Source organism: Corapipo altera, unplaced genomic scaffold (assembly GCF_003945725.1).
Source record: "Corapipo altera isolate COAL_440 unplaced genomic scaffold, ASM394572v1 70, whole genome shotgun sequence".
Taxonomy (NCBI): domain Eukaryota; kingdom Metazoa; phylum Chordata; class Aves; order Passeriformes; family Pipridae; genus Corapipo; species Corapipo altera.
Window position 1 is genome coordinate 5,265,009 of NW_020884911.1, and position 23,455 is coordinate 5,288,463.

Here is a 23,455-nt window from a genome sequence, read left to right on the forward strand (position 1 = left end):
TACTCATTCAACATCATTTTTTTCTAATACCAAGCAGGGTGTTGGTATTTCTAACACTAAATGCAGATTTTATTGTCTTGATTCCTAGATTGGTACGTATCCTTCCATGCCAAAGAATCAAGCAAGTGTTTTTCACACTCCAGAAAATAATTATCTACTTGCTCTAGAAGTATTTTGCTATTTTGAAAAGTATCACTTTTTCAGTATTGTCTTGAAAACTATTTAATGCTTGACATAGAAAATTCTATCTCTGCATTTTGACTGAGAAATAATTATGGGTTTCTTTTTCTTTCTCAGCTATCTCCTATGACATAACCAATTCCCCCATTTGGTATTTTTAATCTTTCCATAAAATAAAAGCTGAGGAGTTTTCTTTAATTTCTTTCATGTGATTTTGTGTAGGAAGAAGAAGGAGAATGAAAAATCTTACATACTTTAGCTTTACTATTTCAAAATTTGATCTCAATCTACGAAAAACTCCTTGTTGTTTAAAAAATCAGTTTTAAAACTTTTATATTAAAAAAAAAAAAGAGATCTCTTAGTGGGATCATAAGCTAATCAATAATAAAGTCTGGGAGTTTGCTTTACTTGCAGATGCAATATGTGTGCACAGACCTGGCTGGGATGGTCAGTGCAGTGTGTTGGGAGGAGGGAGTAAGATAAAATTATCCCTAAGCCTCTTCCCTGATTTGAAGAACCTGATTAGTAAGATGGGAACAGACCCTCAGCAAATGTTTTGGAGGATCTGGTTGATTCTTACCACCCTTCCTTGAAGGGTTCACTCCAGACTGTTCTGTAGGTCCAGAATTCCTGCAGCATGGTAGGACCAAATTTGTAATGTACTCCTGTTTGGTACTTTGCCAAACTGGAGGAGTGTTGGATTGCCACTGAGAGGCAGTTTCAAGTTTTTGGCTCTCCAGAAGTAAAGGCAAAGGATCTGCACTTTGTGTGTGTGTGCTTTTCCCTGGGCAGTTTGCAGTGAGTGGGCTGGAGCTCCAAACTCTGCACTCCAACAGACCACCCAGAAGACCTCTCCGCTGATCCACTCCAGCCTGTTCTGTCATGGGCTAAAAATGAGGCTGTGTTTTGTTTTCTTCTGTATGTTGTTTGGGTTTGAATAATGTCGCAGTGTTGGATGCAAGTTCTTTTAAATGTTTAATCAGCTCACACCCTTGCTTTTGAAGGCCAATTCTATTCTATAAAAGCAGTTAACTATACATTAACGGGGACTTTGTCACTTTTTTGTGTTGCTGAATGTCAGTGCAGGTGACTTACTGAAGACATAACAATTATTTATATTTTTAGACTGCTTTTATGCTGTTTTATGATGTGGGTCAAGCTTTCATTCCTGAGCTGTGTTAGGCTGAGCTCAATGCTCCACTTTCCCATTACTTGAAACCAGTTTTATGTCAGCCTGAGACACTGACCACAACTGTCTTCCTTCACCTGTCTTCAGCCCTTTATTCTTTGCTTTTTCACTGCTTTTTAGGCTATTCTCTGAAACAGACTGTGCTTAAACCAGTGGATGTAGCCAGCTATGAAATGTAATTTTTGTGTCCTGCACCGTAGGAAAGATCATAATTAGATTGCTTTTGAGATATTCACAAGCACAAACCTCAGCATCAGTTGCTGAGAGAAGCAGTTTGAATCCTTCTGTGATGCCTCCCGTAAGACTAAGGTTCAGGTGGATTAGACAGTCTCTGTCAAATTAGCTTTAAGCATAAACTAATAAAATATGTGAGAGCACTTCTAAGGAGCAGAGCTGAAATAAAGTCGAAGAAAATCTATTGATATGTAATTTTCCAGAATCTATTTATAAATGGGCGTATCTGGGGTTATATTTAAAAATCAGACTGCAGGCAGTAATAAGCAATTCTCTATTAAAGAAACAATATGGCAAGTTATTGAAATTACATAAGCAAATTGGAAGTCTCAAGGAAAAGATGGAAGAATAGGCTGGCTGATTAATGCTGGGTTTAAACATAAACCCATTGTTACCTGTTTTACCAAACTGTGCTTGTAATCTTAAATAGTTTTATCTTGAGAAAGAAGACAGTTTTGGGAACATGGCACAAGAGGAAACCCAGGGAAATATATAAGAGCTCTGGAGAGTTTAGTCATCTTTGTCAATGACGACATTTTCTCGAGGATTATTATGTAGAGAGCTAAAATGGAAAATTGGAAATGAGTTATCTGGAGAAACAGTGGAAATGGAAATGGGTGGAATGGCTTATGAGCATTTGAAAATGTGCTAACAATGGAGTATTCATTGATAACCACATTGGCTTTATAGCAGAATCTATGAGAGGAAGCACTAAAGGGAAAGTATGAAGGAGGTTAAGCTAAAGATGAGATGAAATGGAAATTTGAAATTACCATTCATGTGAAATCAGAAAAGAAAGGGGGGAGTAGGAGATCCTGTCTTTATTAAAGAGATCTCGATGTTTCCACTGAGCCTTGTTAAGTTGCAGAGAATATTATACAAAAATAAAGGTTCTTTTCCAACAGAATATTACTCTTAAAAAAACCAAACCAAACAAAAAACCCCACATAGGTACACAAGGAACAGAAAATTGCTAAAGATGTGCCCAATGCCTTTTAAATCCCCAGCAGAGAAATAAAAGAAAAATAAAAGAGAAAATGTTCTTCATAGATGTCTGATTTTATAAATGGTGTCATTGTAATGTACTTCAGGAGCATTAGACAATTCTCTTTCTTAAAACTTTTAAGAGCGTAAATGACAGGATTTTCTTGGGTTTTGTTTATGCTGGGAAGAGGCTTCTGGTTCTTTCATGAAAACATGAACTCTTAAATGTAATTAACAGGAGACTTGTAACACTGGAGTTTATGCTGCTGGAATAGTGTGTCTATTGGAAGGTAAAATGAAAGCTCTTTTTCAAATAGCAGCAATTTGTAAAGATTAGTACAAGACTTTATGTGGAATTTAGTTATCTTAAATACTTTAAAGACTTATTGTGAAGTGATATCAGATTGGGTAGGGGAAGAAGGAAATGCTGTGCAATAGAATTGCACAATTCACACTGGAAGTACTAATCTGGGCATGGAACTGTGTGTGTGTGTCTCTAAAATATCACAGTGAAGCTGCTGTAATGGTGGGCTACTACTGAAAAGGTCAGTCCACATCCCCTCTAGTTCCAGCTCCATATTCCTTTCCTTCCTGGTTACAATGGACCAAGTGACTCTTCAGTGGAGAATGAATTAGTTCATTGACTGGATCTAGCAGAAAATTATTTATTTGTGAAGTTCCTCTGGTTTTTATTGGAGGATTAGTTTTCCATCTTGTCACTTCAGTGAACCAACTCATCCTGTACCCACACAGCTGCCAATTGTGATGCAAAAAAAAGTTGGAGGAGCACACGGGGAGGATTTGGGTGAGGGGAGCAGGACCATCCCTTTAGGTAGCAGCTGATAGTCACCCTGGTTTGGAAGAAACATCCACAACACACATTAATGTTACACTTCTTGTAGTATTTGTCTTGTTGCTGGTCTTTTTATGTCATTATCCTTTTAACTTTTATAAGTGTTTCCTTGTGATTTCAGATAATATTCTGAGTTCTTTTCAGTCATTATAGGAAACAGAGGAAAACAGTATTAAGCTGTAGTTTGGTAACTATAAACAGGGTTCATTCCTTTTTTTGAGAAGGTAGAGAGGGGAAACTGCAGACTAATGAACTCTACCCAAATACCACAGAGTGGAACAGGCAAAGAATTGGTTTGGTGAGTTTTCACTTTTGACACTTCAAGCTTCTGTCATGTTTTTTTTTACTCATCCCTCATGTTCTGCTCAAGCTGCTGCAAGACTGATGATAGTGAAACATGCAGTCCCTCCTGCCTTCTCTCTGCTTCCCCAGGCATTCTTGTCCTCAGTGTCTGTCAGCACTGGCAGGTGTGGGGAAACAGGTTAATAGGTTCATTCAATAATCCCTCTGAAAACAAGGGGAGTTTTGTTTGGGTTTTTTGTTGTTGTTTGCCTGGCTCGCTTTCAGCCGGTCCCTGCGGTGTTGATCCCTTCGGTGTTGATTTTTGGCAGGACCACGTGTTGGGTAAGGATGAGACTTCCCTTTCACTGTCAGTGTGGCTTTAAATTATCTTGAATCACCAGGCTGCTCTCTTTGAGAAACTGCATCTCAAAGTAATGATCCTGAACTCTTCCACTGGCTCATAAAGAAGCTACAGCAGCTTTACAGTATTCCCTTTTGTCCCAGCTGTCTGCCTCTCCTTGGAGATTACCACTCCTACAGCAGGCTTTGCCAAAAGGGCTGTGTGCTTGCATCTCATCTTGCTGTGTATCACAGTCCTGTGGATTCAAGCACACCAAACTTCCCTGGATTTTAAGCTGGTGCACTGAATTCAGGTGGGAGTAGCTGGGGCATGTGTGTGCTCCCTCTGCCAACTGTGCAGTGGGGCAGGAACCTCCTGCAGAAGGGGAGGGAGGATACCTGAGAGTGGTGATGCTGTGAATTGCCTCAGTGAGATTTGTCTGAACTTGCCTGAGTTTCTTCTTATAGCTTCCAAGCTGATGTGTTTTCTGCATGGCAGAAGTCTAAGGGCTGTCTGCTGTTTGCTGTGTTAATGATCCAGAGAAGTGGACAGATGATGGAATGAAATCTGACACAATTATTTCAATTAGCCAAGGCTGGAGAAGGCTGTGGAGAGTTTCAGAGAAACCTCCCAGAGCTGGGTAGAGGGGCATTAGGGCTGTAAATGAAAATCATCTGTTGATAAATGCACAGTATTCTTACTGAAAAGAGCAATTGCAGTGCTCAACAACTGCTGAGTGAATTAACTGTGTGATCATGGGGAAAAAGGCCAAGATATTGCTGCAAGGAACTGATTTGAAAACCTTTGTTCTGTAGCATTATTTATTGGAAAAGCAGACAGAATATTAGTGTATATATGGAATGAAATAAAAAGTAATACTCATTGTCTTAAGGCCAACAAGTAAGGGGAATACATCTTCAATAAAAGATTATGTACCTCATTATGCAAAATCCAGGTGAAGGAGAGCAGGAATACAGATGGTCCCTGTAGCTGCAGTATAAAAGATTAAGCGCATAAAATGATTTCCATATGAAGCAATCTTCAAAAAGCAGGGACAAATTGAGTAATCTTTGCCTGATTTTGGTAGTTGCTTCTTATATGAGTGCTCCAGTTGATTTAAATGCAACTACTTAGCTGCGTTCACAAGACCTCATTTGTCAAAGCCTTGTGGTTATTTAAGATATTATCATCTGTCATCATCCTTCCACCTCCCTCATTTTCCTCCCCCCTCTCAGTCTCTTGCTGTCACGGCTTTAAGCTGGTGGTTCATGTGGATTTGAGCTGATTCTGTGCTTTGCACTGAGTGATGCTCCTTCCCCTGCAGACTTGGAGAGGACAGAGGGGCAGGGGCAAGGCTGGCAGGGATCGTGTTTAAAGCTGCAGTGAGCTAAAGGTTTTATTTAGTTGTACTGCATCTGCAAGATTGTGATGGCTGTAGGACTTGAAAAGGTTTAAAATACTTCAGGCTTTGATAATAATTCATTATATTCCTGTTGAACAAAGAATAATTTTAGAGAATTTTTTTTTAAATTGTTTTAAAGAGCAATCTGTTCCTCAGCCTTCAGCAGAAACCTCTTAGAACTAAGAGGAAGGTCATAACTTGACTGACCAGGAAGCTGAAATATATGGTGGTAAAGTTTATGGCAGGATTTTTGAACATTTGTAGTGATTTAAGTTATTTTTTAGGGACAGATCACCAGTGTGAGATCAGAAATCTTGAGGGTCTTGGGGGTAGTGATGGTAGTGGTATTTGTTTTGGAAACCAAGTTAAAACATTAAATTATTGAACATTATTTGTCTCCTGAGCTGTGCAGTTCTGCCTGTTTTATCTATTTTGCTTCTGCATAACCAGCAAGATCAAGAGCATTAGTTATTCATTCCAAGACCTGTGTTATTGCACACTGTCATCGCATAAAAAGAATATTTGTTTTTAAAATTTATACATTTTTTCCATTTTTTTTTTCTGTAAGTAATGAAGTTTGAAGTATATGAATCATGTTCCTGTGTACATCATGTACTCTAGGTAGTATTCTTATATGTCATAGAACCCTTATGTCATAGAACCCTTGCTATATCTGGAAAGGTAAATGCAAAGTTTAATTCAGTTAAGTTGCCTGCCTATGAGACATTGATTTTCTTTTAAAAAAATAAAATTGCACCATTAATATGCTTTAGATTTTTCTTCAGTGTCATTGAGAGAAGTTATTTTGGTTGAAAAGCTGTTGTCTGTTCCTCCATTTCTTATCAGTGGACACTTTCTCTGAAGATAGAATCTGAGTCTTGTAGCATCAGCATATAAAATCAGAATGATTAATAGCTCAATTACTTAACATTAATTTTAGCACTTCTTGCCTTCAAGCAAATGCACACAGCATGTGTCACGTGCTCCTTGGTATGTAAATAAATCGGTTGTTTCGGGAGCACCTTCTGTGCCTTTAGAAAGTGGGATGGGTGTATTTGCTCCTCTGTGATACAGATAGGTCTGATTTTTTAAAAAGGCCCCCCTGCAGCTTTAGGTTTTGTGGAGTATCAGATTTTGTTTGTTCTACGCCATTTACAGCAGGAATTTTTCTATTTTCCATTCTCTAGCAACTGCTCAAATGGAAATCTAGAGAACTCTGAATTTCTTGCATTCAGGATAGTGTGGGATTCCTGCTGTATGTAATATACAATTAAAATCTGAACCAAATACTTCAAAAGGAAGGAGGCGTTTTCCTCATAGAAGTCACATGCTTTGAGCTAATCTGATGATGCTTTGGGGACCTTTGGAATGTTTGGAGTTGCCAGGACTTATGTATCGAGTGAGAAACTTGGGTTCACACCTTGTAGCTTGAGAAAGTGGAATTTGTATCACAGGGACTTGTAACAGATGGGGCCAACCCTTGGACTAAACAGTGCAGACAAGCAAATACTTAATTAAAATGAAATCTGGTAGTAGATAATGAGGACTGCATGGATCCAGGAGTTTGATTTTGCTTTCTATGCTAGGCCATGGGTAAGTTGAATAGTTCTGCTCCTCCAGAGAAATGCAGTTTGCTCTGCTTGTTACATTCTTTTCTAGATTGAAATTGGAGAATTTTTGAAAACCACCAGCATTCCTTAAAAATACCTATTTCAAAGGAAAAAACTAAGTACTCCAGTGTGTAACATGGAATGATCCTTCATGGTTTTTACTGGAACTTACTGACATTTAGAGCAGGACAGTCAACTTTAAAATGCAGAGCAATATTCCGCAAGTCCGATCAAAGAACTGGATTTCAGGTTCGAAATAGGATCCATTTCTGTACTTGGAAAACTTGTGTGAATGTTTTATGATGTGGTTGGAGTTCATCTGCCAGGACAGATGCATCACTACATTGGAAATGCAAAAAATTTGCATTGTGAAACTGTGGGAAGCTTTTCCTTCATGTGGGATGGGAGAGGGCAGGAGACGAGACCCAAAGTCCTGTCTCTGTCACTTTTTTATCAGTTAGATTAGAGTATCTGATTCATCCTTCGCTCACAAGCCTCCTCACTTGCTTTAGGAGCCCTTTTTTGCTTATCAGATTGGCAGGAGTCCTGTCTGACCTCTCTGATCTGCCAGTCATCTGTTAGGACACCTCTGAAACCTAAAGGTTATCTTTGATGGGTGAGCTCTGGGTATGGCTTAGAGTGGCATTAAAGAAATCATGCAATTGCCAGCTTACATAAAGCTCCCCTAAATAAGGGTTTCTGTCTTATTGATTTCACTAATTTTAGTTTTACTGTGTGTGCCTGGGATAATACTTCAGTTCATAGTTTTGTCTACATTGTTACATTTATAGTCCCCTCCCATTTGCCACTCTGATAGAAAATTTGATTTCTTGAACCCATTGATGTTTTCTACCAAATACTTTTGATGAGCTACATTGATAAATGAATTTTAAAAACAGTGTAGTTTGGTTTTGGTGGTTTTTTTGGTTAATCAGACATTAAATGTATTTATCCCTTCGTGTTACTTCATTGGTACAGAAGTATGTGCCACTGAGAAGAGTAAGAGACAACTAGAAAGTATAACACCAAATGAGAAGGCAGGAAAGGAGGGCAGCATTGTTCAGTTTGGAAGGTTTTCTTTCAACTCAGCCTTAGACTGGAAAAAAAAATAATCAGTATTTGTGTGAGTTTATTGTCAGGCTGAAAAGGCCAAAACCTTTCACTCTTCTTCAGGGTAATGAGCTGTGAGGGTTCCTCACAAGTGCCCATCCATGAGGAGTTCTTTAACACGTATTTGATGCTGAATTCAACTGCCCTGGAGAGAGATGACAGTGACCCCTTTTACATTTTTGAGAATTTCTTTTTCAATGTGAGTGAGTAGTAAGTTGAGTGAGATAGCCAAAAAAAAAAAAAAAAGAAAAAGAATTTTCAATTTGATAAACCGTAAATGAAGTATGTTGTGTGCCTAACAGACGTGTTTCTCTCTAGGTCTTGACACAGGTTTTTTCCTCCCAGAGTTCTCTTTGGATAAGTACTAAGGATTTTAAAAATCAGGTTTGGGGAGGCCAGTGTTATGAGCAGGATGGCTGGTAAGACTTGGTCAGCTTCACTTCTGCAGGCCCTTCTCTGCCGAGTTTTAGTGACAAAAAGGAGTGAGCTTACCCCGGGGTTTTAAGAGCACATATTTCTAATAGAACTTGGCAGTTCAAGGGCTAGAGAAGCATTTTAATCTTTTGTGCCCACCCAGTCTCTATACAAATGTAAATATGTCTGTCTTTAACAATTTGCCAAGAAATGTGGTTTTAATTTGTTAGCAGCAATCCCACTCCCTGCAGCTCTTTCAGAGTCGAGTCGCAAGTCTGGCGGTGCTTTGACGTTTTTCTCTGTCATGGTGTCATTGTTTATATGATGTCTGCTTCTGCTGTCCTCCCTTTTATGCCTGGAATATTTTTCTTTAATTATTTCACTGCCTAAAAGGAATTTGGGATTACTAGACAGGATGAGAGCAGATTAGCTTTTTTTTGTTTCTTTAACAAGTCCTGAAGTTCCCATAGGAAATAAACAGTATTCCCAAAACAGAGAGAGATTTTTTTCTTCTTTTAATTAACTAAAATTATTAAGTCTAATAAAGAAAATAAAGGAAGTATCACCAATAATGGCTGAGTGTCTTAGTAGTATATGGAGTGCCCATTGTTGTTATTTATGACTCTCTCTGCCTTCTATTGTGGACTTATTCCAGCCTTAGGGAGTTTACATCACTCCTAATAGCAAAAGGCTCTCTGGTTCCCACAGAGTCTTTCAAAGACTGACTCATATGCCTTATGTTAATTGTTCAGCTCTCAAAATACAGCACTTACAGGGTGTGGTTCCGAGGGGAAAATCTACTGTACTTAGAGGGCATGTTCAGAAGTGTTTCACATATAAATCATTTTGATTTTTAATTTTTTTTGATGCCTTAACCCTTTTCTGTCACCGCTTTGTGCGATAAGTTATTTGAAAGCAAAACAAAAGGTTGATGATAGCATGGTGAGGGAATGTGTTAGTCCTTCACCTCTGGAGTGTTAACTCCAACCTAACATAACTCACAGGGGACATGAATTGGTCACCTTTACCTGTCTCCAGGGTCTGCTCTTCCCACTCTGCTTCAGATCAGATACAAGTTAGAACTGAGGTTTGTTGCTGATCTGCAGGAGTGAGTGTGGACAGGAATTACCCCCAGTTCTCCCCTGGGTTTTGTAGCAAGTGCTGCTTTCCACATGTACAAGATTTCCCTTAGTGGGCTGGGGATCCTGGCACAGTTGGCTGTGTTGAGGACTGAAGAAGGTTTAACAGAATTCACCTTACAGCAGAAACTCAAATGCTTCTGCCTGGACTCCTGCTCCCTGGCCAAGTGTCAGTGCTCTCCAGCTGCTTTGATGCAGAAGGATTGTGCAAGAGCCTTCAGTCCAAGTTGTGTGACTGTTACTGGAAATCAGAATAGTTTCTCCAGGCTTTGCAGTCTGTCTTAAAATTAGCAAAACTCTTGAGTATCTTAATAATATTCCAGTCTTTAATAGTTTACAAAGTACAAAATGTATTTAGTCAAATTAGGGGAATCTACCTGTAACAAGAATAGAAGCAGCAATTAATGCCTCAGATTAAACTAGTTAAGCTTGATTTCTGGGGTTGAAATCACGTTGCAGGTAAGTCCCATATGTTTTCTGCCTGCTGTAAACACACTCCTTGCACCATTAGTGGACAGCACTTGATGCAGCTCTCTACACTCACACACATTTTTGTGATTTGCCTCTGAAAGGAGCCTCGGAACAGCTGTAGTTTTAAGTGCCGAAATGGCTTTATTTCTTTGCCTGACTACCCTCCTGTTTACAAAACAGAAAGCTGTTTTCACTGGCTATTTCTTCTGGAAAGAGCATGGAGGTTTCCCCCATCTCCTTTAAAACAGAAATAAAAATGAGCAGGGCTTAATCTCCCCTAAGTGACAGGTTCCTTGAGGCGTTTTCCAGGCAGGAGTGGTGTACAGGCTTTGGCTTTGTTCCTCCACAGGTTCTTCCATACCACCTGGTTCCAGTGTGTTCTCTTCATGGCACAGAGCAAGGAATGGGCTAAATAAGCCCTCCCTGTGTTTGCTGAGCCCCTGTCAGAGGCTGCCTCGTTCAGGCTGATGGAGAAAAGTGCTGTCAAAACCAAGGAGATGCGCAAAGCCTCTTCTTGCCTTTACCACTTTTTTTTCCTCTCCTCCATAGCCTGGGAGATAAAACTTTTTTGGAGTTAATAGTGAAGTCAGCAAATGGCCCTTCTCTGATGGAGATTGTTTCATTGTGAAAGGAAATGCTCACAGCTTGAAGAAAAAGAGCATTTTCCTTCCCTCCCGGTCGCCCCAACCTCATATTATGTAAAACCATGGTGCTGCTGTTAGCTGAGACCAGAAAGAATTCCCCTGTTGTCCTGTAGTAGCCAACCACTACAATCTGGGAGTTTAAATGTTAGAATTAAAAGGTTTAACCCTTGCCTTCTTCAGGGAGCGAATACCACTCTGTATGTTTTTCCTAAGTATGGAAAGCTCTGGGAATTCCTCGGAGAATAAGCGTAGAGACCACTGCGCCAGTCAGTCTCTTCAGAAAAAACACTGACTGACAAACATGCTCCTGTCTGCAAGAGAGATTCCTGGCATTTGTCACAGTTTGAGCCACAAAGATGTCAAATATTTGCCAGCAGTTTCCTCAGGCTGGTTTGGAAAGCTCCGTCCTTTACATTGCAGTTCTGTTTGTTTGTGGTGTATTTTAGCATATGAAATATGTTGGTCGGGAGTCTGAAAGGGGAGGGAGCTGACTAGACTCCCAAATATTAAAAGATTAAAAATAATTGTTTCTCTTAGACTGCTCAGATCAAAATAATAAAGAACAGCTGTAAGTCTTAGTATTAGAAGTGGAGTTTTCTGTTGAATAATCATAGCTTGATGTGTCATGTTTTAAACCTGTGTTTTCTTTTGGAGCAGAAAGAAGAACTTTCCAGTGGGACATCTGAATATTTTACTGAATCTGCTGAGAACAAGGAGCTTAAGATCAGTCTGAATGAACAAATAAAGCAAGACATCCTGAAAAGAATGTATGTCACTATTCTTTCTAAGCTTTTGAATTTATAATGGGTAAAATTTGGGTTGGTAGGATCTAGCTTATGTAATAAAATTTCAAATAATACAAACTGTTTTACAAAAGGTGGTTTTAAATTACCAAGAGACTACTACTCTAGTGGGGATAAGCACATAAAATGATTGTTGCAGTTTTTTACAGCATGGAGAAAGTTCTTACAACCCACATAGATATCTCACATAGCGCTGGGCAGAATCAAAACAGGCTGTTTTTTAACTTGAATGAAGCTCTGAGCCAAAATAAATATGTGATGCTTGAATCTGGTGAAAAACACTTTGCAGATATATTGTTTTGTTCATTTTGAGAAACTGGACCACTGGTCACAGTTAAAGTGACATTTTTAGACTCAAAATGCAGCCTCAGTACTTGGGCTTAAAGTTGATCTTATGACCTGTGTGAAATCTGGGTTTGTAGGTAACACACTGCCAAGGGGTGCTTATGTACTGACACTCCATCAGGTCCCTTGTGATCCCATTTTCCTGTATAATTCCTTTTAGAATATCATCTACTTGCATTAACTAAGTCCTTCCCAGATGAGCGAGCTTGATACTAGATGAGTAGTGGTTAACTCCGAAGTAAAGCTTTGAAATGTCCTGGGAAAAATTCCAGAGGAACATTCTAAAATAGAGATTAGAAGCTCTCACACAGAGACACACTCACTGCCTCTCCCTGCCAGCCCCCTCTGTCCTGTAGCTATACATTATGCATGTGGATATATGGGAATGGTTTGGAATCATTTAGGCACTTATGAAATGCTGTTTTATCAAGCCAGTTCAGAAAGGAATTCAATATACTTATACTGTGTTGACCTTTAACATCTGTAATGAATCCAGTTCTGCCTCTTGGAATAGAATGTGAACTAACTCACTCCTTCATGGCTTAGTCATTAATAAATAGGGTTCTCCCCTAGTGCAGTGGAAAATCAGATGGATAACACTTGATATTATGCACACCAGACAAACATTGCTGCTTGTCAAGATGATATACAGGGATTTTTCCCATGTTCAGAAAGAGGGTGACCCTAGTGGTGTTCCAGGGTTTGGAAGAAGGGCAAATTGAGGCAGCAAAGGTGTTTTTTTTTTTTTTATTTAAAAAACAAAATTCCTTTTTATTGCAGTGTGAAAAGGACGAAAACAAGGAAGAGTAGTACAAGCCAACCTCAAATCAGCAAGGGCTCCAAGAAAGTGTATCTTGGCTCGGTGGACTCACAGGCAGAGAACAGAAAGAGCGACTGTCAAACTGCTCTCAGTCCTCGCTCTGATGTGAAACGTCGCAGTCCAGGCCTGCTGAAGGACTGCACAAATACAGCTGGGAGCAGCTTGGAGCTTCCTGTTTTAGAGCTGGAAAATTATGTTAATCAGAGACAGGCAGATGATGTTAGCAGCCAGCAAAAACCTCACGCTCTGGAGTGGTTGGAGTCGAGTCTTCTAAGTGAGAACCCTCCTTGCAGCTCTGAGTCAGCACTGCTGGGTCCAAAACAAAGTCAAAAAGTGACCAAAACACAGGCTCAACTAAAGAGCTGTGGTTCAGAGGAGAAGTTAGAGCAATGCAAAAAAGTGTCCTCTGAAGGGACTCCTTTAATTTCTGTCCATCCAGAAATGAGTAAGTGCAATGCTGATTGCTTGGGTCCGTTCCTGGGGGAGAAACCCCCCCGTAATTCCAGGTTATTTTCTCAGCAAGACAGGGCAAAGACTGCAGCTGACAAGCAATCATTGACTTGGACAAAAGAACCCTCTCAGCCTCTTTCTGTGAGGAACAGTAGAGTGCAGACAAGCCAAAATGAGCCAAGCACAGCCACTGAGGGATTGCCTGCAATGCCATCACTGAGTCTAGAACTGCAAGCTGTGTCTTCAGAGAAGCTTCCCCAAAAAAGAAAAAAAGAAGCTGAAAATGGTCTCAGGAAGTTAAAACTTCGAAGGCTTAAGAAGTCATAAAATCTGGAGTCACCCAAATCTGTGTGTAAGCAAAAAGTAGGAAGCAATTCAAAATTATGGAAAATCATAAAAATACGAAATCAAAAATCAAAATTAGAGAAGATATTTTAAGAAATTTTAGTTAACTAAGTATGTTAGTCATTTGGAACCATAATGAGGATAATCCTTTGAAGTCTTTACAAATTAGATATTAATATTGCATGAACCAGTGTCATATTTATAGAAAGAAAAATCTCAATATTTACTAAGCAACATTTTAGTTCTGGGTATGCTTCAGTGCAATTAAAAAGTCATATCAGCTGATGACAGCAAAATAAAACCCCTTTTCTGGTCTGTTAGCAGCTGCAGTTATTCATTGCTTTGCTTGTTTCTGAACACATAGTTTATTTTACTAAAAATTAATCCTTTGTACTAGAAAGTTCATGGTTTATTCACATGATCTTTACATCAATAAGGCAAACTGAGCTTATTTCAAATAAATCTTTAACCAGAATTAATAGCTGATAATTTGAGGCCCACCTTTTCAGCCAGGTTTCAAAATAACTGCAGTTTTCTGCTTATGCAGTTTTGATATGAACATTTATTTCTAGCCCACATTGTGAGTACAAGTGATCATGCATTCAGTCTTTGGAAAAATGAAGGTTGGATTTATGTATTTAGACTTATATAGTTACACCTGGGGGTGCAAACATTGCTCTGGAGTGAAGTTCAGACATAAACATGTGGACATGCATTTATTTTTCAAAATCAGGCCCTGCTTGTGTGCAAGGACGACATTGTGGTTTTCATGTGTTAGTGATACCCCAGTTAGTCCTTACTTTAAGGTAGAGGTCATTTTTCATTCCACGGTGCCTTTTCATGCTGCTTTTTAAATTTATATGCTAATGAGCTAAGGAAACATAACTTTATTTCATGTCTGTCTTTTATAAATGTGTAAAATAAATTTATGAGCAATTTTCTTTCATGATTCTCTTAAAATCAGTGTGACCATGGACACTGAATCAGCAGTGCCCTGGTAGTCAGGAGGGGCAACCATGTCCTGGGGGGCATCAGACAAAGCATCACCGGGCAAGGAGGGGATTGTCCTGCTCTGCTCTGCACTGGGGTGGCCTCACCTTGAATATTGTGCCAGTTTTGGGCGCCACAATATAAAAAGATATTAAGCTATTAGAGAGTGTCCAAAGGAGGGTCATGACGATGGTGAAGGACCTTGAGGGGAAGTCGTGTGGGGGCGGCTGAGGGCACTTGGAGAAGAGGAGATGAGGGGAGACCTCACTGCAGTTACAACGTCCTTGTGAGGGAAGAGGAGGGACAGGCACCGATCTCTGCTCTGTGGGGACCAGGGACAGGACCTGAAACCCTATCAGGGGAGGTTTAGGATGGGTATTAAGAAAAGGTTCTTCCCCCAGAGGGTGGTTGGGCACTGGAACAGGCTCCCCCGAGAAGTGGTTGTGGGTCCCTGTCTGAGTTCAAGAAGCATTTGGACAATGCTCTCAGGCACAGAGTGGGATTCTTGGGGCTGTCTTTGATGATCCTTGTGGATCCCTTCCCACTCAGCATATTCTACGATTCTGTGATTTTATCTGAAGCAATTTAGAAAAATCTCACTGACATTTCCTTAGGACTGTGGATATCCTCATTGGGGTTAAGAAGATGATTCACATCCATGAGCATTAGAGCTGGTGGTGTAACACTGGTCCTGATGAGAGCTGGCAGCTCGGCAGTTGACAGCAAGGCACTGTTGATTGTACAGCTTCCTTCTACAAGAAATAATGTCTGCTCTTGCTGTAAAGAGAGAAAGATTCTGCATGTCTCTAGAGGATGTGTTCTCTTTTTTCTTTCAGCCGTTTGTGTGATGTTTCTTGGTGCTTTGCAGTCAGGTTGCTAATCCTTACCCAGCTTCAGGCTCTGCTAAGAGATCTTTCCTAGTAACAGCAAACCCAAGGCTGCCAAAAAACCTGGTTTGGAGGAAGAAGAGCTTGAGGTATGTTACTGTTGTCTTTTTTATGGGCTGGAGATACTGGGCCAGGAGGGGAGTAAAAAGCATCTTTTTGATGGACTTGAGAAAAGTATAAGGACATTTAATGAAGTATTTATCAGAAAAATAAGAGTAATTTAAATAGTTTGATAGTTTATATTAAGGTTTTAGCATAGATAACTCAAGTGTCAGAAACCAGAGGGCAACCACATATAGTTTTTATCATCCCATAATGTTATTAAATGTGGTTTAACCTTATAATTACAATTTATTTGTAATCTTAACTGGATAAGATACCTGCCCGCACCCTTACGAAGGAATGCCATACATTACAGGGGGTTTGGATACATCAAACTCTCTCTCAGTGCTAAGTTTCATCATTCCTGCTTGCCCTCACTGGCTCATTGGGTTCGAGGCTCTTTGGAGCTGTGTATTTAGAGCTTCATTACTTAAAAAGTTCATATCTTGGATCCTCTCAGAAATTGAGTTATTCAGGGAGAAAGCTTTGAATCAATGGTCATTTCTGGATTTTAGGTGGTGTTGCTGCTCAAAACTGTTGTTTCTGTTGTCTGTGCAACAGGACTTTTGTAACAGCCTCCCTTTTGCAAACCTGGTGGGTGCTTAGGGTGGTGCTGGGACACTCAGGCTGTGTCATTGTCATGTCTGTTATCGCTCTATTTTAAGCCCAGGGTCTCTTCTCAGACTTCACTTTTTCTTTATCAGCTGCACCCCGAGGACTGGCAGAGGTGTGGTCTGACATGCTCTTAAACCACAAACCTGATTTCCTAAATCAGATTTAGGGGGGAAAAAAGAAGCTGGAAACTGAGCTGTTTCCAAATCTTGGCTGTGGCTTTCTATCACCAGTTTGCTTCTGAGCAGCATGAGCAAACCTTTCTGTTAAAAGTAAGGAATGTTTAAGGCTCTGTTCTGTTCTGAAACTGCCACTGAAGCACAGAAACAGTATCTTTGGTTCAGTTTTTTCTCTCAAACCAGCCAGCTTTGGTGGGTTTTTATTTTTGATGAATCATCTGGTTCATTTGGTCTGTGCTCTTTGCTGATAGTGAAACAGCCCTTTCCTAGAGAAACACTTTCTATGGGTGCAGACGATTGTTTCCATTATTCTTTACATCAAAGGAGTTAAAAATATTTGTTTAGTGAACTTTTGTGTTTAAACACACATCAAAAGCTAGACCAGCCTTCTACGTAATCATTTATAAAGAGGAAGCAGCTGATGTAAAATCTCCCTTGCCCAGTGTTGATCCATAGGAAGGTTTAAAGCATCCCAAGAGTTATTATGAGCACTAAGCTTTGTGTTTATTCTGGTGTTACCTGCCAGGTAGGAACCCGAACTTTCCTTGGTGCAGAAGGTTTTGTCCAAATGAGATGTTTAGGAGCCATTTATTTGGTCAGGGAGTTCCTTCTCCCTTGCCTTGGCTGAGATTTAATTGACATTTTTATCCCATTGGCTTTTGACTGGAAAATGGATTCTTTCTAAAGAAAAAAATAACCGAGGAAATATTTTTCTGTTTGCAGTGGGAATAAGAAAGATGTAAAATATAGACTTTCCCAGATTGCATGTTATGAGTAGTTATCTCCTGGCTGTATCAGTACCAGTGAGAGGTTTTGTTCTGTATTAAACAGGCTGCAGCAAAGAGAGGCAATAACGCCAAGTCTCTTTGCCAGCAGTGGGAAGTGTGGGTTGGCCTCAGAAATTAGCTTTAATAAAAGGCACTCCTCACTTCTCTGCTTTGTGCTTTTTTTTCTTCTCTAATGAGCACTAACTGGCTTCCCCTCACCTGTGTGAAGGAGAAGATGTGGGCTGGGGGAGCAGCAGCACAGGAGCCTTTCATCAGAGGGATATCAAAGCAGCTGAACCTGGAGGGAGGAGCATGTGCTTATCCTGATGGCTGGGGTAGCACTGAGGGAAGTTTTCCAAGGTAAAGCCAGCTGGTTAAGGAACTTGTACTGCAAATTCTTGAGTCAATGCATTCAAGTGTTTCTGTCCACCTTTTTTCCCCCAGATAATTAAAATGGAACCTGATAGTGTGTGGCCTTGTCCTTTCCACAGTGGCAATAAGGTGACGTTTTTAGATGGGGACTCTTTGTTTGGTTTATGCTGAGAAATCCTGAAAGAGTTGTGGAAATGATGTAGTGTCACAGGGCATGTCAGCTGTAACCTGGAAATTGCCCAGGGAATTAACCACAACTGTCCTACCTTCTTTACTATCCACATAAATTATTCCAGAGCTGGGGATCTGTTCCTGTGGGAGCTGAAAGCGCACCTTGTGTGAGTGAGGATTTCGGTGATTTGTTCCCATTCTGTCCAAGTTAAATCCTTTTAGTACAGTAGTAGGAATTGGTGCTCTAGAGCTCCATAACTGCTTTACTTGCTGCCACCATAATTATCTTTTTTATTTATGCATCAGATCTTTAAAGAAAAGTGTCTTAAGCTCTCATTCTAGAGCTGGGCATGCCCCTTTTTAATATTAATATGATCTCACAGCTCTGGAATAAAAGGAATAGAGATTTATTTCTCCACCCTGTAGAGGAACTGGTTGAAACAATTTGCACATCACAGGGAAGGTGCTCACTGGCAGATCTGGGTTGGAGCTCTGGTCTGATGCCCATGTCTGATCCCACATGGCTCTGCTGCTGCCCCAGTGCTGGGGAAGCAGCTGCTGAACCATTCACATCCTGCACCCCTTTCCTCCTCCTCTCCCCCACAAATTGGTATTAATCATTGCATGGTTATTTTACTGTTTTCCCCTCTTTTGGGAGCAATCACTGACCTTTGCAGACAAACTCTGTGTGCACTGGCAAACAATAATCACGGTGGCCACTGAAAAAAGGGGAAGCCAAAAAGATCTTAAATATACTTAAATATTCTTGCTTCCTTTTGGAGGAGAGGGGGAGGTTACGCAATCAATTCCATCTTCTGGGGCGGAAAAGGCTGAATTTGGTACTTCCCTTGTCAGAACTTCTCATCTTTGCATGCACTCCCAAAAACATGAAGGCTCTGCCTTGTGACTCTGCAGATGGCAGGAGCAGCGCTCTGGGCCCCGGAGAGCCGGGGAGGCAGGGCTGGATTCAGCCTTAGGGCTGGGGATAGGGAACAGAGTCAGGAATCCTGAAGGATCCAACAAGAGCATAACCTTGTACCTTTTCTAGCTTGGCAGGGAGCCGGTTAATAACCTGAACTCTTGGTGTGCAGGTGCTGTGTCTGTGGAAGGGAAAATGGCTTCATCAGTGCCATGGCTTGAAGGTGCAGGGCTCGTGTTTGGGGCCCAAACTAGTTCACATTTGAGGCTTCAGGTGTCCCAGTGCTCTTGGCTGCCCTTGGCTCCTGTTAGTAGTGCAGAGGGAGCCGTTCCCAAGGCTGGTGTTCCCCTGGTGACAGGAATATATTGGCATTCAGGCTGATGTAACATGCACCATCAGCACCTTTCCCAGTTACCTCTACGTAAGACAGGCCCTTTCCATGCGGAGGTGCAGAGCTTTGATGTGGCCGTGCTTGAGCTGAACCAAACCCAGATCTGGCACATCCAATTAGCTGTAGGTAGAGCAAAGCTGAGAGTGCTAAGGGGTGTAATTTTATTTTATTTAATTTATTTTATTTTAGTGCCTGTGTTTAACTGGCAGCTCAGGAAAGATGTATTTTTCAGTCCTTAGATGAAGAAGAGTTCAAAGAACAAACACACAGTAGCACTGGGAAATTTCTCCTGACTAGACAGAATGTGTCTTCCCTGAGTAGTAAAGTATGAACTGGCAAAGAATGATTTCCACAAAAATAAATGTGCCTTGGTATTCTAACGGGGAAGCCTTAAACTTCATGTTTCTATTTATTTTCATGGCAACGGAAACCACTTCCTAGACCAGCCCCCAGTGTGGTGGTGGATCTGGCCTTTGGAGGATTGGTTTTGTTTTACATTCACCAATGCAAGTTTTGGAGCTACCATTGAGATATGAGGATTAATTAACAAATACCATTATGGCATTTGCACAGAATTTTCTTCCCTCCCTGTGTACAACTCGTGCAGTTCTAATTTTCTAACACCATGAGGTAGCAATGAAATGAGCTCTGTGGGAAAAGCAAGTTGTGTGTGGAGGAGCTCTGCGGTAACAAACCCTCTGCCTGGTCCATAGAGCACTTTGGAGCACAGGAAAGGCTGGAAGTAAATAAATGAATGCTGTGCTCAGGGCTCTGACTTATTTTGAAGCTTGAGGAACTCAGGTTTTTCTTTCACTGAGTCTTCAGAGACCTAAACAGCTTTGTCACTATGTGCAACGATTAAGTCTGTAATTAGAATTTGCCTCAGTAGGTTTTGAAGAAGCCTGGCAAATGGAGGTTCCAAGGAATTGCAAATGCTCTATTTTTTAAATTATTTTTTTGCTTAATGGAAGACAGATTCAAATTCCTACCAATTCAGGTATGTTTCAGCCATTTGGAAGGAGGTAGTTGTTTCTGTATCATTGAATTTGAGACCCACACGAACAGCAGACATCAGGGTGATGGTTAATTCAACATTAAAAGCATGGGAAAGCATTCAGGGAATAGCCTGGCTTTGCACTTTGGAGGCAGGTGGAAGATTCTATCATCTTTAAGTGGCTTTTTTTGGACACGCCGTGTTTGCTTTGCTGCGGATTTAGAAGCCAGGGAACAAAGGGAAATAAATACTCGTGGGATTTGTTTGATGGGGAATTATTGAAGTGGTCAGATGAAGCTAATCTCATTGACTTCCCATTTAGCAGGCACTACACTGACAAGGCTCCAGGCATGTGATTGGGAAGAGTAAGAGCAGCCCCCCCCAAAGTAGCACAGCCACGGTGGAAACCTCCTTCTGAAGTGAGTTTAAAATAAAAAGTAACACTAATTAGATTTTATCATTTTTTTTTTAGACAGCTGTGAAGAAGGTACATAACAAAGTATTTCTCACCGTCAGATTTTGTCAGCGTTCATTGTATTCATATTGCAGCAACCTTTATAGAAAATATCTATTTATTTACCACAGACAAATACGGATGCAAAGGCCTAACCTTGCAGTGGGTTGGTTTAACTCTTTTTCAATTAATTTGTTACACATTGTTCCCTCAGCTTTTAGCCCCTTCCCAAAACAACTTTGCAGCTTCATCAGAACATGCCAAAATCAGAGCAGACCATGAGCCAGCCAACCCCTGCACCTCCCCAGGCGTCCCCTTTGGGTGGGAGGGGCAGCATTAGTTCAGCATTCAAAGCCATCGTGTTGAATATTTTAAGAGTTTATTTTATGCTTTACAAAGCACTTTTTGCCCATCAGAAATCAGCAGGATCTATGGATCCCTTCCCATCCAGGTCAGCACTTTGGATCTTGCCTAGCTACTTAGATTTGGTTACATCTGGGGGCAGCTCATTGGCCCAAGCAGAGTAAACTCGTTGCACAATTCCAGTCACACCATCATCCTCTCGGGAATACACAGAGGGACATTGGCCAAGAGACAGTGAGAACGAGGGACACGCTGCTTTCAAACCCCTTCAATCCCATTGGGAGCCAGAGGGGAACATGTAATCATCTCACAAAAAACTGACTCCACCAAAGGCAGGGGCAGGTCTTGGAAAATCTACAGCAGCACCTGCCCCTGGATTTGCACAACTGAGTGGCTGGGAGCACCTCCAAGCTCAATAATCTCCACGCTCTTTTATGTTTTCATACAAAAAATTTAATAAATATTACTTTTCAAGATTTATTGCCAGGAACAACACATCAAAGATGCATTTTCATATAACACTAATATCACAATACAAGGTATCTTCATGATCTCAATGGTTAACCACCGAGATGACTATGTTTATAAGCCTTTTGATCTTAAACATCGTAATAGCACTTTGATTTCCTCACTTGTTAAGGCGGGCAGTGTAATCTATGGCAAACCTACACAGTGATCTTACTGGACATTCTACTGTTCAAGTATTCAACAACTAGCTTATTAGAATACTCCCTAAATGCAGTAGATTACAAAAAAAAGTCAAATCTACAAGTGGTTCAGTATTACATATTTCATGGTGAGAAAAAAAATAATTAGAATTTACAAAATAAGATTGCTGTGTTTCCAACTTCACACGCTAATTTGATATTTTTAATTACATGCAACCACTCACATTTCATCTACAAAAAGTAATAGCTCAGTTTTGTTCCCTTAAACTGCTCCTTAGCAGATTATCTGCCTGTCACTCGGTTTTCAAGTCTAAAGCAGCAAAAAAAATTTTCTAGTCTAATTCTCTAAACTGCCTCAGTCAGTACTTACAAAGAGTCTTAAAGTGATACTATGGAAGGTGTTTCAAACGTTTGACATTGTACAAAAACCAGCATCAAGGCATGAAAGCCCATCCTATTAAAAATAAACTATTTTAGAACACCTTAGTTTTGGCATATAGGCAACATGTAACAAGAAAATAAATTCAAAATAAAGAAGCCACGAGCTTACAATGCTATCAAAAACCTTCAACTCTAAACACATACATATAAATAAAAAGGAATGATATTTTAAGGCTCTTGATTATTAAGTTAATAAATCAAATATACACAGTGATTAATAAAAAAAGAATTATTTACATATCTATACAAACTTCTATTTTTGACACATTTTCCTCTTTAAATTCTTCATTTACCAGCAACTGCTGACAAGTTCCCCCCACCCACCCCCAACAAAAATACAATAAAAAAATAAATAATAAACTTATTTTTGATAGTTGCTGTGGTTCCGAGCTGCAAAGGCACTTTCAAATACAGAACTAGTTGTACGTCACCATAAAACCAATATACAAAAAACTCAAATTCAATAAATATAAATAAAATGTATTATTCTAAAGAAACTGTAAAAATCGGAACATCTGGCAGAAAAAGAAAAAAAAAAATGAACACTAAGGAAGAGTAATAAGGCTATGTAATACCTTATGGAACGTTTCCATGATGGATCAGCTGCAGCTGAATTTACAGGAGGGCACTTTTGACTAGTTTTGCATAGATGTGAAATGCAGCACTTGGTATTCCAGCCAACCACAGCAACTATCATTGCCAGTGTAAGCCAGCTTGTCCAAACTTAAATTAACACAGGGATTCTAAGTAAATAATAGCCTTAGACTCAAATATTACACAACAGTTTAAGAACTACAAGCTCTTGAGTGCCTTTATAATGATACTTAAAGGCCCTGCATGGCAGCACCCCACCGTCTGCTATACGATGTACTCCATCCGATTTAGGCTTTGTGCACTTTCCAAGTCTCTGTTGTCCTGTTTATTTGTCCAGTTTGGGTGTTTTGTAGGGGTGCTGTTGGGGGGCTTTTCATCTCTGTCTACCAAAGTGTAGGCTGGCTGCTTGGCAAATCGGGCCTTCTGCTGGTGCTTGTCCATGTCGTCCTCCTCCACCTCGGAGTTGTGTGTCCTTATTTTGGCGATTTTGGAGTTTTTGTTTTCGTAGTCTTTAATGGGGACAGTGTTTGCTCCGTGTTTCTCAATGGGGTTTTTGATCTGGTTCAGCTGCTCCCTCACATTGTTGGTGGTGTTGTCGTCAGAGGCCGTGTGAGTGTGGCTGCTCTGCTTTCGGCGCTTCCGGATGCACCAGTAAAACACAGTGACCAGGCAACAGATCCAGGCTACTGTCAGGACCGAGCTCAGCAACGGCACCAGGAAATCTGGAAGAGACAGGAGAGCAGTCAGTCCTGCTGTGAACCAAGGGGGCCAACTCCAGGCTTTCTACAAAGAAAACCAATCTCAGTTCTTAAGCCTTGTTTTTTCACTTATTTCTCCACGAGGAGAGCGGCAGCCGCTTTACCAGGTTAGGCCACTGCTTTAGAGCGTTTTCAAAACCTTTGTGGTTTTCCTAAGTAAAAAGATCCTGGTGCAAAG

At 40.4% G+C, this 23,455-nt stretch overlaps 2 protein-coding genes and 1 long non-coding RNA gene across 5 annotated transcripts in view; 2 read left to right on the top strand and 1 right to left on the bottom strand.

The window, feature by feature from the left end:
• Window positions 1-14,559, top strand: part of SLX4IP (SLX4 interacting protein) — a 70,412-nt gene extending 55,853 nt beyond the window's left edge. For all 3 annotated transcript variants that reach the window (XM_027653815.1, XM_027653816.1, XM_027653817.1), the window contains 2 exons: window positions 11,510-11,619; window positions 12,781-14,559. In XM_027653815.1, the coding sequence (XP_027509616.1) occupies window positions 11,510-11,619; window positions 12,781-13,597 (927 nt within the window). In that variant the 3' untranslated portion in view covers window positions 13,598-14,559. The remainder of the gene's footprint in view (window positions 1-11,509; window positions 11,620-12,780) is intronic.
• Window positions 14,560-15,119: 560 nt separating this feature from the next.
• LOC113952120 lies at window positions 15,120-23,201 on the top strand. Its single transcript, XR_003529403.1, has 3 exons — window positions 15,120-15,581; window positions 20,322-20,418; window positions 23,087-23,201. It is a non-coding gene; the product is annotated as an uncharacterized LOC113952120 (long non-coding RNA).
• Window positions 21,247-23,455, bottom strand: part of JAG1 (jagged canonical Notch ligand 1) — a 34,166-nt gene continuing 31,957 nt past the window's right edge. Inside the window, exon 25 of the mRNA XM_027653840.1 lies at window positions 21,247-23,241. Coding sequence (XP_027509641.1) covers window positions 22,784-23,241 — 458 coding nt within the window. The 3' untranslated portion in view covers window positions 21,247-22,783. The remainder of the gene's footprint in view (window positions 23,242-23,455) is intronic.